Source organism: Arachis ipaensis, chromosome B8 (genome assembly GCF_059453495.1).
Source record: "Arachis ipaensis isolate K30076 ecotype BB chromosome B8, ASM5945349v1, whole genome shotgun sequence".
NCBI lineage: Eukaryota > Viridiplantae > Streptophyta > Magnoliopsida > Fabales > Fabaceae > Arachis > Arachis ipaensis.
In genome coordinates this window covers 28,785,765-28,802,283 of record NC_142443.1, presented here as the reverse complement: position 1 = coordinate 28,802,283, position 16,519 = coordinate 28,785,765, and the positions used below count along the sequence as shown (strand labels likewise).

General features: G+C 27.1%; 1 protein-coding gene across 2 annotated transcripts; it reads right to left on the bottom strand.

Moving 5' to 3' along the window:
• Positions 1-1,723: 1,723 nt before the first annotated feature.
• Positions 1,724-5,608, bottom strand: EBS (PHD finger family protein / bromo-adjacent homology (BAH) domain-containing protein). Of its 2 annotated transcripts, none has more exons than XM_016315765.2 (5): positions 5,108-5,608; positions 4,559-4,901; positions 4,384-4,452; positions 3,508-3,646; positions 1,724-2,034 (listed from the first exon to the last, which is right to left on the bottom strand). In XM_016315765.2, the coding sequence occupies exons 1-5, from the start codon at positions 5,178-5,180 to the stop codon at positions 2,008-2,010; spliced, it is 651 nt and encodes a 216-aa protein (XP_016171251.1). In that variant the 5' UTR covers positions 5,181-5,608; the 3' UTR covers positions 1,724-2,007. The 2 variants fall into 2 exon arrangements, with proteins under 2 accessions (XP_016171251.1, XP_016171250.1); XM_016315764.3 differs by having other exon boundaries at positions 1,724-2,052; positions 5,108-5,521.
• Positions 5,609-16,519: the final 10,911 nt, after the last annotated feature.

Below are 16,519 nucleotides of genomic sequence, written 5' to 3'. Positions count from 1 at the left end.
ATGCATTTTCTTTTATCTATAACACGTGGTAGCTGTGACCATAACCTTTTATTTTGAAGCAAGATATAAATTATACGAGACAATTAGGATTTATTTTTCAACGTTACACATTAGTTGCTTCCTTATAATGATCATGCAAGATGATGACCATCATGATGATGATGATTATTAGGATTGTTCATTTTACGTCAGGCGTGCATGCATGGCACTCTTTCTCTCTTCCTGTTGTCTCTATGCCTCAAGATTAACGGATGCAAGCATACGTTAAAAGTATTGAATGCATTAACCTAATTAAATTAATCCGTGTATAAAAAAAATATAAAAAATTTTAGAAAATATAAGAAAATAACAAATGTATGTGAAAAATCAAAAGATAAAACTAAACTTATGAAACATTTTTATTGCGTTTGATTCAAAATAATTGTTTAATGAGAATTGAGATATTTGAATTGGTCTCTTCTCATGTTTTGGTCTTTTTATTGAAAAACAAATCACTCGTAGTCGTAGGCAACTATCTATGAGATTAAAGAACTTGTCCTTTTGACTAATCTCGCATCAATTATTATTTCACATCTTAAAAATAAGAGAATGGATATTGTCATCGTTATTTTGATAATAGTTTTTTTTTTTTTTTTACAAATTTGTACAAATATATAATAAAAAAATTATGCATGAAATAACATTATAAAGAGCGCTACATCCTCATTAAAAATCTTGAATAACAAAAATAAGATCCGCTACATCATCTTCAAAAATCATAAATTACAATTTTTAAAAGAAAAATTACGACAAGTCACATTTATTTGGCTAAACAATGTTTAAAATTTTCTTTTTCTTTTTAAGGAGCAACATTTTATGTATGTTTGATTGTATACTAGAAATACAAAAGGAAAAAGAATAATTTAAAACATAAAACCTACTAGCATACTTCGCTGAGTTATTCTAACTATATGTCAGATATATTTCGGACATAATATTTATTAACATTCATTCGACATGAGTGTTTGCTATATCCAACCTTCATAATAAAAAATAAAAAATTCTTCTCTAAACACATTTAGACATACTTAAATATTATTGCATATTAACATATATAATCTTATTCTTATCATATATTCTTAAAATAAATTTAAAAATAATATATATTATTATTTATTAAAATAAAAAATACTTTAAATACTTTATATAATTAAAAAATATTAAAAATTATTAAAAATATATTTTAATATTAATAAAATAACAAAATATCATTATATATAATATATATAACTCGTGTGCCCTCGTATCCCCCATATTATGTCTTTTCCGTGCATCAGAGCATAAAACCCATAATATTATTTAAGTCTTTTTTTTTTCTCTCATTTTCGCTCCAAAACTCCACTCACAATGCAAATGGCCTGTTATGGTGGATAATATATAACAAATTCCCAATCAAATATAGTCAATCTTTTTTAATTTTTCTCCCTAAACCATCACTATCAAGCATCCACTAAACCCCAGTTCAACCATCTCTTAAGTTCCCATATATAAACTGAAACTTGATAATTTTTGAAGTACCTAGCAGTTTCAACCAACCACACTAATCATTCAAATATTTATAGATAAACAATGTGAACACAATTACCCAGTTCCAGTGGAAAGAAACAAAGGAAAGTACTTTTCCCATCCAACCATAGTTACCAGAAACACAATAGCCTAGAATTATACATATAATGAACCAAGATTTTAGAAAACTAATGATAATTTCTTTTTACTCCATAGTTTGAGGTTTTGATGTTATCTCAGAGACATTAACACTTGAGACCGGAGCTAACTCTTTCTGGACAGCAAAAGGAGAAACTGATAAGTCATAAAACTAGCACCAATAGATACATAAGCTGAGTCAAATACATCAAATGTTTTATAGCCTCTGGTCGAAGCTGTACAAACACACCAACTACTACCACACAAACCACAGCCAAAGTTCAGCAAAAGCCACGTCTCACGCTAAATCCTCTACCTTGATGGTCATCTCTTCCGTCGCTTCGGCTCCACCTGAAAATATTCATTCATCTGTCATCATAAAAAGCAAAATATGGGACAATGTGAAACGCGATGTAACCAATGAGAACATGCTCAGACAAGAAAATACAAGCTATCAATTCACCATATAATTATTTTTTCCAGTTCTAACATGGCCACGAATCCCCACACCCCCCCCCCCCCAAAAAAAAAAAACAAAAAAAAAAGAAAAAAAGAAAACTAATCAGTTGTGTTGCTGTGTAAACAGACAACAGTATCCATCCCCTATTATAATGAGGATGACAGCTACAATAAAACAGGTCACACTTTGCACAATACATTTAACCAAAACGAAAATCAATCAGAAACCAAGTGGACACTACATATTGGATATCTCCAGAAATCTTTACAAAACCCCACACCATAAAATAAATACTCCATACGTTTTGAAAGTAAATGTCATTTTAACTAAATCGGTAAAGGGAAAAATTAACATATTTAGACACAATTACATCCTGAAACATTAATTTTCCAATGTACTAATTTTGTCATAAATGACATTTGTTTTGAAACGGAGGGGATATTTTTGTCTGAAAAGGAGAAAAAGAAAAGTCCTACACAACATTCATAAGAAGACTATGTATGAAAAAAGCATAGGAAAATTAAGCCAATTCAACAAGTAGAACTAAATTTTCTACAGAAGTTACACAGATGAATACAGATGAACATGGATGACAAGTTTTTATAAGTGCAATCCTTATTTCATAAATACCCCAAAGCACAACTAAAAACAGTTAGAACTAAAATGTGTACTTGCATCTTTTATATAAACCCATCCAGACCAAGAATCCCTCCATATGATTATATACAGCGGTACCAAAAAAATATAGAAAATGATTGAGATTACAACTTTCAATAACTTCATGCTCATAACTGGAACAAAGATAAAAGTACGAGCTTGAGGAGAAGCTACTTCACCAGCACAAGTTAACCAAGTTAAGGAACATTATTCAAAGATATTTACATGAAAACAATAATTTCAGCAATTAATCCTTTCAAATACAAATACATATTAAAAGTAAATGCTAGTCTTCATTGATTGTCAGACAAGAAAAACAATTAACACATACCATCAAATAAATAAATAAAACTCTTATTAGCATATGACATAGTCTGCAGTCTGTTAATTTTTTATGTCTCAATTATATCACCCGTACATGGAATTTCACTTTCTAAACAAGCATTCTTCCATGCTAACCAATATACACACAAACTGCAACATAACATTGCCAATTTCAAGCCTAGCTTCAAAGAATACATCCATCTTTTTGGACGAAAATAACACACTATAGCATCACTCTCCAAACACTGTCTATCATGTGCCCATTACCTACCCCCTCTATTGTGGGAATAGTATGTCTCATAAATGTGCTGGGGAAAAAATTAATAGGAACAAAAGTAAGAGTGCATTGAAACTTCGTAGGAAAAAGAATAAAAAAATCTCACCTTGCCATCAGATCCTGGTGACACTGGAAATGTAGCCTGGGGTTTCTTCATGTCATCATCAGATGAACATTCAGAACATACAAAGTGATCCAACTTCTTTGCTTCTTCAATAGTCATTCCCACACATGCAGGATGGTACCTACAACAAACTCATAAAATTGAAATATGATTCTTTCAAAATATTTAAGGTTGAGTAGTTTCTGGGGCATTGTTAAAATTTTAACAATCAATTTGAGAATGTGATCCAAATTAGGTCAGAGCCAGATGCATAAAATGTTAACAATTATATATTCGAATATATAAGCTGACATACATACATTGAAGAAAAAGCTACCAAAAATAAATACATTGAAGAAACGATATTACAAATCCAAGATTGCAAATTTATGCCAAAGGAATGGCTGCAGTAGGATATCAGCAGTTTAAAAGTCCCTCCAAAATGCATGTGCTGTTGAATTTTCAAATTGTTTAGCAAGAGCAGCTACTTGACAAACCCAATAAATCCCTTATGTCTTCCGTATTTTCTGCACTTATTTCTATCTTTTTTAATTCCTCTTGGCAAATAGAAGCAGTTGTCAAGAATAACATGCAGAATCGGTGCTCAGGCCAAGGCAGAGTTTAGATAACAAAAACTTAACTAGTTCATAAAACTTAGCAAAAACATATCCATATGCTTCTTGAAGTCTTTCTATTCTCTCAATCGTTCTCCTTTCCGTTTATGGTCAACAAACTTTAGACTGCCTCTGCAGGTGCTAGTCTTAAATCCAAGCCGAAATAACAACTCATCCACAAATTAGAATCAAAAAGTGACAAAATACAAACACACACAAATTGAGTGAAAAATAAACAAAGTAAAGCCAAATACACTTGTTTTACCAATCCTTGCATCCCTCACACTGCACCATGAGGTCATCCGGGTTATAAGGCATCTCACACTTGCAATACCTACAAAACACACAAAAAAACAAAATCAACAACACAAACCCCCCACATTTCAAACACTAAAAAGACACCATCACCACCAATCTCCAATAATGAAACAAAAACTCACACAGCGACGCGGTCGGGTGTAAAAGCTCCAGTAGCAGCCTTGTACTCGAACCTACAGTAGTAATCTTCGGCACCCACATTCTCAAGCTTTGTGTAGTTCTTGAAGGAGTGAACAACACACTTCCCTTCAATGGTGTGAGCACTCTGAATGTCATAATGATCAGATAAGAAAAGCTCCTTTGCCCCATGGAACTGTCTCCTTCCACCAATGGACTCTTCAGGCCTATAGTACCATCTCACACGAACCTTCACGTTGTTCCTACTATCGGACTCGATCTTCTCCACTCTCGCCACGTACGGTGGCTTCGATGTGTCCGAAGGACGCATCAAAACGCAGTCACCAACTAACAAAACGAAAACGAAGCACACACAAAAAACAAAAACATAATAAATAAAAAGAGATACAAAAATCGAAACCTTTCAGCAATCGAAGAAATACCAAGACTATATTGTACCGTTCAGTTGAGTCTAACCCCTAAAAGGAACGATTTTGAAAGAGTTAACGCTACTAGGTAGGTGAAAGGGTAGAGATTTTTTTTTTCTTGGTTACCTCTTACGATCTTGTTGGTGCCTCTGATGGTGTACGAGTCCAAGTCTCTTTTCCCTGGTCTCGTTTTCGCCATGCGAGAAGGTCCTCTGAGCTCTGTTTAGAGAGCGAAAAAGGAAAATGAGGGTTGTTGAGAATGCCGAGGGATTTGAGCTTCTGCAATGGCGAATAATGGTAGGTATATATGTGGTTTTTCAATCTGTGCCCTAATTTTGGTTTTCGCGTAGCGTGGTTTTTTTGGGGCGAAGAAGAAGAACAGAGGAACCCTAAGGAGTTTTATTTATTTTGTTTCGTTCAGAAGAGAAGAGAAGAAGAGGAAGGGGCACGAGAGAAGAGGGTAGTGTGTGAGCGTGACGCTTCTGTTTTTTTTTTTTTTTTTTTTAGCTGTGTGTAAAAATTGCTGGGGATTCAAGAATCAAGATTCATTTACTTCTTCAAAATTATTATTAACTGAGATGAGATGGGAATTGTCAAATCACTTTTTATGGCTTCAAAGTTCTAAGCAGTATGGCTATTAGTTACCAATTTATTTTTTTATTTTTTTTTGGTTACAATTTCATTTTTAAAATAAGTGTATACTTTTGATATTTTATGTCGATTAAAAAAATTATTAAAAATACATTGAAGTTGTAGAAATTAAAAATTGAGTTACAAATTATTCTTAATTATAGTCACCAAAAAAAAAATTATTCTTAATTATATGTTATTATTTCTAAAATTTGAAACCAAAATTCTTTTAATTAGAGGATAAGTTAAAAAGCGGATTAATAGTCTAATAGCATTAATTACTTCTTTTTGAATTATTTTACTATTTTTATCCTTCTTTATTCATTAGTTCACTGTGTTTTTGTTTAGACGCTATTAAATATTTGTTTGATTATTATTAAATTAATAAAAAAATTCAATAAAAATTTTATTTTTAAAGTATTTGATAAATTTTAATAGTAAAAATAAAAATAATAAAAAAAATATCTTTTTTTAAAAAATTACAATTTACATTATTTTTTAAAATATTTTTTTAAAAAATTATTTTTCACGTAATAAACAAACAAAAAAAATACTTTTATATATTTATATCTAAACATAATTGATAAATAAATTTTTTTTAATATGAGTTATTCAAACTTAAAATTACTTTTATCGTTTTATAAGATCTTTTTTATAAGATCTTTTTTTAGAAAATCACCCAAATAAGTCTTAAGTTGATAAAAAAATATCTTTTTCAATGAAAAAAAAAAATTTTTTTATTTTTTAGCGTGTTTGGTAAATTCTAATAATAAAAGTAAAAGTACTAATAAAATTGAAAAAAAAAATTTTGAGAAGTTGTAATTTATATTTTTTTTAAAATATTTTTTTCTTAAAAAATATTTTTCACGTAATAAATAAATAAATAAATACTTTTATATGGTTATACACAAATATAAAATTGATAAATAAAAAAATTTTTTTACATGAGTTATCTAAATATAAAATTATTTTTATTTTATAAAATCTTTTAAAAAAATAATTTAAAAAAATCTTTTCTTAAAAACTCACTTAAATAAGTCCTAAGTGTATAATTGAAAAAAAAAATGTTATGCCACTGATTTTTTAAATAGACATTAATTTTTGAATTACTTTTTTTTTAAGTAGGCACTCACTTCACATCGATACGAGTGTGTGTTAAAATATTAAAATAATTTAAACTTAGATCCCCTAAAAGAAATGAAAAAAAAAAAAATAGCTCATGCACATTTAATTTGCAATTTTATTATATGAATAATAAAATTCAACTATCAATTAATTAATCATTTATATAGAACTACCAAATAGTCCTACATTCACATTTATAATCTAATTTCTTAAGTTTTATAAGCAATATAATTAAACTTGATTCAAATTTATAATTAAATTTTATAAATAATATAATAAAACCGAATTCAAATTTATAATAGAAACACAAATAAAAATACAAAAAAATTTGCATAGATAGTTAGTTTTTTCGTGCTAATGAACTTTTTGATTATTTTATTAAAATTTAATTTTAATATATTAATAATATAAAATATTTTATAAAATTATTTAATTATGCCTATTTTTTTTAAATGATTATTCACACCATCTATGTAATAATATCATTGTGTTGATTAATAGTTTGATCAATCTATAAAAATAAAAAAAAAAGTACATATAAATCTATACGAATAAATACTTAATTTATAATATTGATAGAGCATTTTTGTTTTTTATTTGGCCATTGATCAATTACTATGCATAACTCCATAAAGGTACTCTGTATTTTTTTTTCACTGTATTATTAAAATTAAGAGGTCAATCTATAATCCAATAATAATTAATAAGTGACTAATAGTAACTACTATTTAATATGTATTCATGGAAAATAAATATTTGCGCAAAAGTCAACAATTAAAAAAAAGAGAAAATTTCACACCCATCTTTTTAAAGATATTAAAATGATACTCTTCTCTCTTCTATTTGTAAAATGTATATTTTCTTCTTTTATAACTTTTAAAAAATTTCCTCTTTAATCCATTTTAAATTTTTTGTGTTAACTAATGTTAACTTTATCTATTTTTCAAGAAAAAATAAATTATTTTTTATAAAAATATTCTTTAGCAAAAATTTTATTTTGTTGTCATTAAATTTTGCTTACCAAAATATCCTTTAATAAATTATTTTTTATTGATTAAATTATATTTTTACCAAAATATTTTTTTAAAATTTAATAATTAAATTATTTTTTCTAAGATACCCTTCAATAGTTTTTTAATTATTAAATTGTGACTTTACCAAAATTTTTATAACAATTATAGTTATATTTTACTATTAATTTTTCGATATCAATATATACTATTTTAACATTAAATAAAAAAAATCTTGGTAAGATTATTTTTCGATATCAATATATATTAATTGTTATACATATTAATAGGGATAAGATTTTTTTATTTAATGTTAAAATAATATATATTGATATCGAAAAATTAATATAAAATATAAAAATAATTGTTAACAAAAATTTTAGTAAATTCACAATTTAATAATTAAAAAATTATTGAAGAGAATCTTAAAAAAATAATTTATTAAAGGATATTTTGGTAAGTAAAATAGATTAAAAAAATTTTAAAATTGATTAAAAAAAAATTTTTTTAAAGTTATAAAAAAAAAGTATATTTTATAAATAAAAAAAAATATTATTTTAACCTCTCTAAAAGAATAGGAATAAAATTTTCTCTAAAAAAAACAGCTTATTTTATCACTTTATACCTTAACTTTCTTAACAAATGTTATTGAGACCTTCATCTATAAATCCTATTTTATTGTTTTATTTGTTTTATGTGGTCTGGCACATTGCTTTATCCTTTAGCAGTATTTTACCGCACATATAAATGCAAGAGATAATTATTATCACCCCTTTATATCCAAAGAAAAACAATTGTCTTTTATTAATTAGAGTAATCACCTAAAAGATTGTTGACTATGGAAATTAAATAGTGCAAGAATAGTTGTTATTATTATTAATTTTAAGGGCGACTCTTTTCTTTTTGTTTTTTCACTTTCACTTTCTTCTTCTTCTTTAGTTAATTTCAGTATTTATATTTCAATATCTTGTACTCTATGATATATAAATACAGATATAAATTTAGGACAAACACAATATAAAATACATGGACATCAATTTATAATTTTTATAATATTCGATATATATATAAAATATAAAATATTTTTTAAATAAATTATAATGATATTTTTATATTTTTATATTAAAATATAAATTAATTTTTTATTATTTTTAATATTTTTTAATTATTTAAAATATTTAAAATATTTTTTATTATAATAATTAATATATATTATTTTTAAACTTATTTAAAAATATATATTAAAAATAAGATTGAATATATTAATACATGATGATATTTAAGTATGTCTAAATATATCTAAAAAAAATTTATTTTTTATTAAAATACAGTTGGATAAAAGACACGCATGACACAACAAATATTGATAAGTATGTATTTGAAATGTATTCAAGATACAAATACCACAATTAAAAAAAAAAGTGTTTGCGCTTTATAACTTGTACGGTATCAGTTCATTGATGGTCTCTTCTTATATATGGTATGGAATTTAGGATATTCTTATTCTTGGGTTTGGAAATTGAAACTTTGTATGCAAATTTGTACCTGAAATAGTGTTCCTCCTTCCCAAAGTAAGAGAGAACACAATGTTTGTTTGGATTAAAATTTATAAATAAGAGTTTATATAAAAATAATTTTATATATTAATTTTGATTAAGAGTGAGTTAGTATTAATATTATTTATATTTAATAATTTTTATATTAAAATAAATTGTAGTAAATTAAATATTATTTTGATTATATTACTCAAAATTAGGGGTGTTCGCGGTGCGGTTCGGGTCGGTTTTGAGTCAAAAATTCATCCGATTCGAACACTAATTTTGCTTGTAGTGCGGTTTGGATTAGATGACTTTAAAAAAAATTCGATCCGATCCGATCCAATTTCAAGCCGTTTGGATTTGATTGAATTTGCGATTTTGTAAATTAAAAAAATTAAATACATATAACAAGTCTTAACACCAAATTTTAAATAATCAACAATAACATAACAAGTCTCAACAATATTTTTAAAAACCAACGATAACATAACAATAGAAATAAAATTATAGGTTAGTTAAAATAAATAAATAAATAACATTTTGAACATAAAATATTTATTAAATAATAATAATACTGAATAATATAAAAATGTATAACAAATTGAACATGTTATAAGTATAATTGTAAATATAATAATAAAATAATAATAGTATAGTACATTGTGCGGTTTGGATTGGATTGGATCGATTATGAAAAGTAGATCCGAAATCCGATCCGATCCAGTGGTTTGTAAAAAATAGAATCCAATCAAATCCGAATTAGTGCGGTTTTAATCGAATTTTGGTTTGGATTGGATTGGATGAGCGGTTTAATTTGGATCGGTTTGGATTTGAATACCCCTACTTTTTTTTTCAAGATAAAATTCATTTCATTAAATAAAAATGAGTGGTCCAAAAAAGGACAGCATAACAAGAGAAAGGTTGGAACGATCTAACTTTAGCCATAATACATAATTCAATAGAAGAGAGAAAATCAAAAAGTAAAGTGAATAAAAGTGAAGGAGATCTCCAGGAAGAAATGTCAAGAACGGTGTCGGTCTTCTCCCATGGCGTGGCGAGCAGCATCAACCAACTGAAGAGGATGGCGTCTCTTATTCTCGAATAGCTTCTCGTTCCGGGTAATCCAAATCTGTCATAATACATTTGCTGCGAATTCTTTCTTCTTCGTCGCATTGCTCACAAATTTCATATTTTTTGTCAAGCTCACTCCACTAAATCCATGGTTCTTCAATTAAAGCTAGAACAGGTAGATTAGTGATTCTCCAGGCCTCAATAGCGTCGGTGCACATCCAGAGGCAATGTGCAACCGTTTCAGGAAACCTGTTGCATCGCTGACATAATGGACTCACTGATGGAAGTTTTTCACTTAGCCTTTGTTGAATAGGTAGGCCTTGTGTATAAAGAAAATTTTTTTATCTTGGGTTGGCATTTGATGCTCCAAATATCAGACCATAATTGCTTATTTTGACACTGTTCTGGCAGAAACTCTAGTGGGGGGTGGAAGAATTGGAATGCTAGCTAGTACCCAGACGCTACTGAATAGCATCCATTTTTCTCCTTTAGCCAGGTAACCTCATCATCACCTTGTTGGATTTCAGTGTTTATGATTGCCTCTGCAATATCTGGTCTGAATAGTTCTTGTATTAATATCTGATTCCATGATTTGGTTGGTAAAAGTAGGTCTGAAACCCATGTAGGATTGTGTTCTGAATTAGTCTCTGTATTAAGAGTAATAGCCAGATAATCACGAACCCATGAATCTTCTCTTATTCTGATATCTGAACCGGTGCCTACCCTCCATAGGATACCTTTTTCCAGAACTTTTCTGCCCTCTACTATGCTCCTCCATCCCCAGGAAGGGTTGATTCCAACTTCTACGCGGAGAAAATTGGAGTCTTTGAAATATTTACTTCGGTACACTCTAAAGATTAGAAAATTTGTTTTTGTAAGTAGTCGCCATCCTTGTTTGGCTAGCATTGCAAGGTTGAAAGCTTTAAGATCTTTGAAATTAAGACCCCTTTGGCTCTTGGACCTACAAGTAATTCTCCACCCAATCCATTGCATCCTCCTTTCCGATCTTTTTTTGCCCCACCAAAACTGCAATATGGCTCTTTGTACGTCTTCTATTAGTGTCTCTGGGAGTTTAAAGCAACTGAGAGTGTAAATAGGCATTGCTGTAGCCACCGCCTTAATAAGGACCTCCCTTCCACTCGATGATAGTAGAGTCCGTTTCCAATGTTGCAGTTTCTGTAGCACTTTATCCTTGATGTAATTAAAGGTGGATTTTTTTTACCTCTGCACTATAGCCGGCAAGCCCAAGTATCTATTCTGGTTACCCATGTATGGAACGTGTAGTAATTCAGACAACATATCTCGGGTTTGGGTGGGCGTGTTTCTGCTAAAAAAGATTGAAGATTTGTCAAAGTTAACTGTTTGTCCACTAATCTCTTCATAGTTACTTAAGACCCTGAGTAAACTCTGGCAGTCCTTGACCGTAGCCTTACTGAACAAAATTGAATCATCTGCAAAAAATAAGTGGCTGACTTTAGGACATCTGCGATTTAGTCTCAACCCAGAAAATTCTAGGCTCTGTTCTCCTCTATGGAGCAGATAGGATAGACCCTCTACACAGAATAAAAAGAGATAGGGGGAAAGAGGATCGCCTTGTCGCAATCCTCTACATGGTCTAAAATAACCATGAGGTGCACCATCCACAGTAACAGAGTAGGAAACCGTAGTCACCAATTCCTTAATCCAATCCACCCACTTTTTACAAAAACCCAGTTTCTCCATCATGGTCCAGACAAAATTCCATTCAACTCGGTCATACGCCTTGCTCATATCAAGTTTCAAAGCAAATTCATAATTTCCATATCTTTTATTCTTCAGAGAGTGCATAAATTCGTGGGCTATCAAAATATTGTCACTAATGAGTCTTCTTTTTATAAAAACACTTTGTGAGTCACTAATAACCTTGTGCATAACTGGTTGCAATCTGTGAACAATTATCTTTAAAATAATTTTATAAACTACAGTGCTAAGACTTATTGGCCTAAATACCCCTACTCAAAATCACTTTAAAATAAAAAATTACTCAAAAGATACGATCTAAATAATTATTTTATATTATCTTATTAATTTATTTAAATAAATTCTAAGACTTCTTTTAGTATTTTGGATACTTTTTTAGTTTTACTTTTATTTTAACTTTTTATTTAATTTAATCTTTCTAACGAGATTAATAGAATTTTAATATAAAGCAAAAAAAATCCTATACAAAAAAAATAACAAAAGTGGTAAAAAATTCATATAGATTAATAGAAATTTAATATAAAGCAAAAAAAATTCTATACAAAAAAAAATAACAAGAGTGGTAAAAAATTCATATAGATAAAAAATATAAGAACTATATAAAAATAATAATAATATGCATAAGAGAATATTAAAAAAATATTATAAAAAAATAATATAAATTTATGATATAAATAAGAAAGAATATCATTGGTAATAGGAAATAATTTTTTTTAATTAATGATCTAATAAAAAAATTAACACAAAAATTAGAATTTTTAGTTTTCAGTAAGAGTAGATTAGATTTTTATGTTTAGAATGAAAAAAAATAGTCAAACAAAAAGGTGAAATTTTGCAGCAAAAAAAAAAAACCTAAAAACTTGAAATGAGATTTAGCATCATTTTGTGGCAAGTCTTGTTTTTTTTTTTTTTTTTTTTTTGGTCGGTGGTGGCAAGTTTTGTTCAATCATTGAAAAACAAAGACATGTAGTAGTGGGTCAAATGGTCAAATCACCAACAAAGCATGGGAATGACATACGAGTTTATTATCAGATCCAAGAAACAAAAAAAAAAGTATGACATACCAAATCCCTTCGTTCACATTTTAGTTTCATCAAGATTCCTACTTACTTTGGTTCACAAAACTGTGTAGTTAGTAGTTACTGACTTTTTTTTTTGGGTACATTTATAAAATCAGTGTATATACGAGCTTAATTTGTACTCACAGGAATCATTTATATATTATTAAAATAAAATTATAGTTATAATAAAAGTATAATATTATTTCTATTTTGATAATGTCATTTTTTCTATAAATTTATATAAATATACAATATAAAAAATCTAATAAAAAATAACATTACAAAAATAGAAATAATATTATTATTTCTGGTTATTTTGAGAGGAAGAGAGAGTATATACTTCAAAAAAGAAAACAACATAAATTGGCTGGATTGTTGGGGTTTTAAGTAAAATGACAAATAAAATATATTCTTGTTATTTTTTGTTAAAAGTTAAAACCAAGAGCAACAAAAATTTAATGGCAATTTTGCTTGAATGAGAATTTTAGGAACTTCACTCATGTCATGTGTGATGCAGCAAGAAATGGTGAACACATTCAAACCCTGTAAATAAAAACATTTTACAAGTCAAAAGGACTTCTAGACGGTTCATCTAACTTCTTGTCCCTCCTCAAGTTTTAAAACAGAAACAACGAGGCTTGGAAGCACATTGATATATAGTCTTCCGTGAATATTTCAAATATAAGGCCATGAATCATCACTTCCAACTTAGGAAGGAAAAAAAAGTTTCCTCCTTTTGTTATATATAATTCAGGGCAAAAAACCATTATAAGCCAATGCCATCTAAAATTTACGTATATAAGCCAAATCGAAAATGGTTTCAGTAATGCGCCAGAACGTATATTAATATAAATCGAACCAACATGGTTTGAACTGCATTTGTTAGTAATTCGAACCAGTGCAATTCGAATTACATGTTGACTATTGTTAATAAATCGAACCAAGATGGTTCGAATTTCAAGTGCATATAATTCGAACCAGAGTGGTTCGAATTATAGAGAGAGAAAGCTGACAAAGTAATCCGAACCAGGATGGTTCGAATTAAACCAACCATAATTCGAGAAAAAATTAATAATTTATTAAAAAAAAGTATTAAAAAATTTATTAAAAAAATTAATAATTTAAAAATTTAAAAAAAAAATTTTTATTTCATACGTTAAAAAAAAGCTAACAAAATATTTAATTACGAGACTTCTTTAAAATATTAATGAGCTATCAATTCGAATTCCATACAATAATTTTCTGTCCATTTTTAATAGTTCATGAATATTTTTTAATAAATTTTTTTAAATTATACTACAAAAAATATTTTATCCTATGCAAAATAATTTTATAAAAATGGCTTAAAAAATGTTAGGAGTACTATAAAAATTTGTAATGTTATAATAACTTAGGTAAATACATGCATGTACTCAAATTTTAAATAAAATACTCTACATAGTCAATAATAATTTAGAAATGAAAGAAAATATTTTATTCCATACAAAATAATTAAAAAATATATTTTATTCTATACAAAATAATTTTAAAAAATGGCTTAAAAGATGTTATGAGTACTATAAAAGTTTGTAATATTATAGTGATTTAGGTAAATACAGGATAAAAATATTTTTTCTCTAATTTCTAAATTATCAGTGACTATGTGGAGTATTTCTTTAATGTCCTAAGTCATTAGGACATTACAAATTTTTATAGTACTTCTAACATCTTTTAAGCCATTTTTTAAATTATTTTGCATAGAATAAAATATTTTTTATGGTATAATTTAAATAAATTAATTAAAAAATATTCATGATAATTTTTTAATAAAATTATTTAAATTATATGGTGAGATATTACATGATTCGAATTACTAGGGAAGTTCGAATTACTCTGATTCAAATTATATGGTGAGCAATTCGAATTCTATACAATACTCTTCTGTCCATTCTTGATAGCTCATGAATATTTTTTAATAAATTTATTTATATTTTACCACAAAAAAATATTTTATTCTATGCAAAATAATTTAAAAAATGGCTTAAAAGATGTTAGAAGTACTATAAAAATTTGTAATGTCCTAATGACTTAAGATATTAAAGAAATACTCCACATAGTCACTAATAATTTAGAAATTAAAGAAAAAATATTTTTATCATGTATTTACCTAAATCACTAGAATATTACAAACTTTTATAGTACTCATAACATCTTTTAAGCCATTTTTTAAAATTATTTTGTATAGAATAAAATATATTTTTTAATTATTTTGTATGGAATAAAATATTTTCTTTCATTTCTAAATTATTATTGACTATGTAGAGTATTTTATTTAAAATTTGAGTACATGCATGTATTTACCTAAGTTATTATAACATTACAAATTTTTATAGTACTCCTAACATTTTTTAAGCCATTTTTTTAAAATTATTTTGCATAGGATAAAATATTTTTTGTAGTATAATTTAAAAAAATTTATTAAAAAAATTTATTAAAAAAATTTATTAAAAAATATTCATGAACGATTAAAAATGGACAGAAAATTATTGTATGGAATTCGAATTGATAACTCATTAATATTTTAAAGAAGTCTCGTAATTAAATATTTTATTAGCTTTTTTTTAACGTATGAAATAAAAATATTTTTTTTTTAATTTTTAAATTATTAATTTTTTTAATAAATTTTTTTAATAAATTTTTTAATACTTTTTTTAATAAATTATTAATTTTTTCTCGAATTATGGTTGGTTTAATTCGAACCATCCTGGTTCGAATTATTTTGTTAGCTTTCTCTCTCTATAATTCGAACCACTCTGGTTCGAATTATATGCACTTGAAGTTCGAACCATCTTGGTTCGATTTATTAACAACAGTCAACATGTAATTCGAACTGCACTGGTTCGAATTACTAACAAATGCAGTTCGAACCACGTTGGTTCGATTTATATTAATATACGTTCTGGCGCATTACTGAAACCATTTTCGATTTAACTTATATACATAAATTTTAGATGGCATTGGCTTATAATGGTTTTTTACCCTATAATTCACAGTATTCTTGGATTTATGCATTACTAGACAAAGTTTTATATTTACTGTGGCTTAATACAAACTCACTTTTCTTTTTTTTTTTTTTTTTTTTTTTTATGTAAACTTGATATTACCTATGTAAAAAATTTGCAATATGCTCAGCATAAGCACATGGGAAACCAAGTACTAAAACAAAATAAGATGGTATAATTATGAAGGCCATTATTCACAATAATAATGCTACACATCCTAATTTTTCTAGGAATCAAGTCCAATCAAGATTTGAAATAGTATTAGCCATAATTAATTTTTATTATATTAGATGAACTTAGTTAACTAAAAGACATTGGTAGA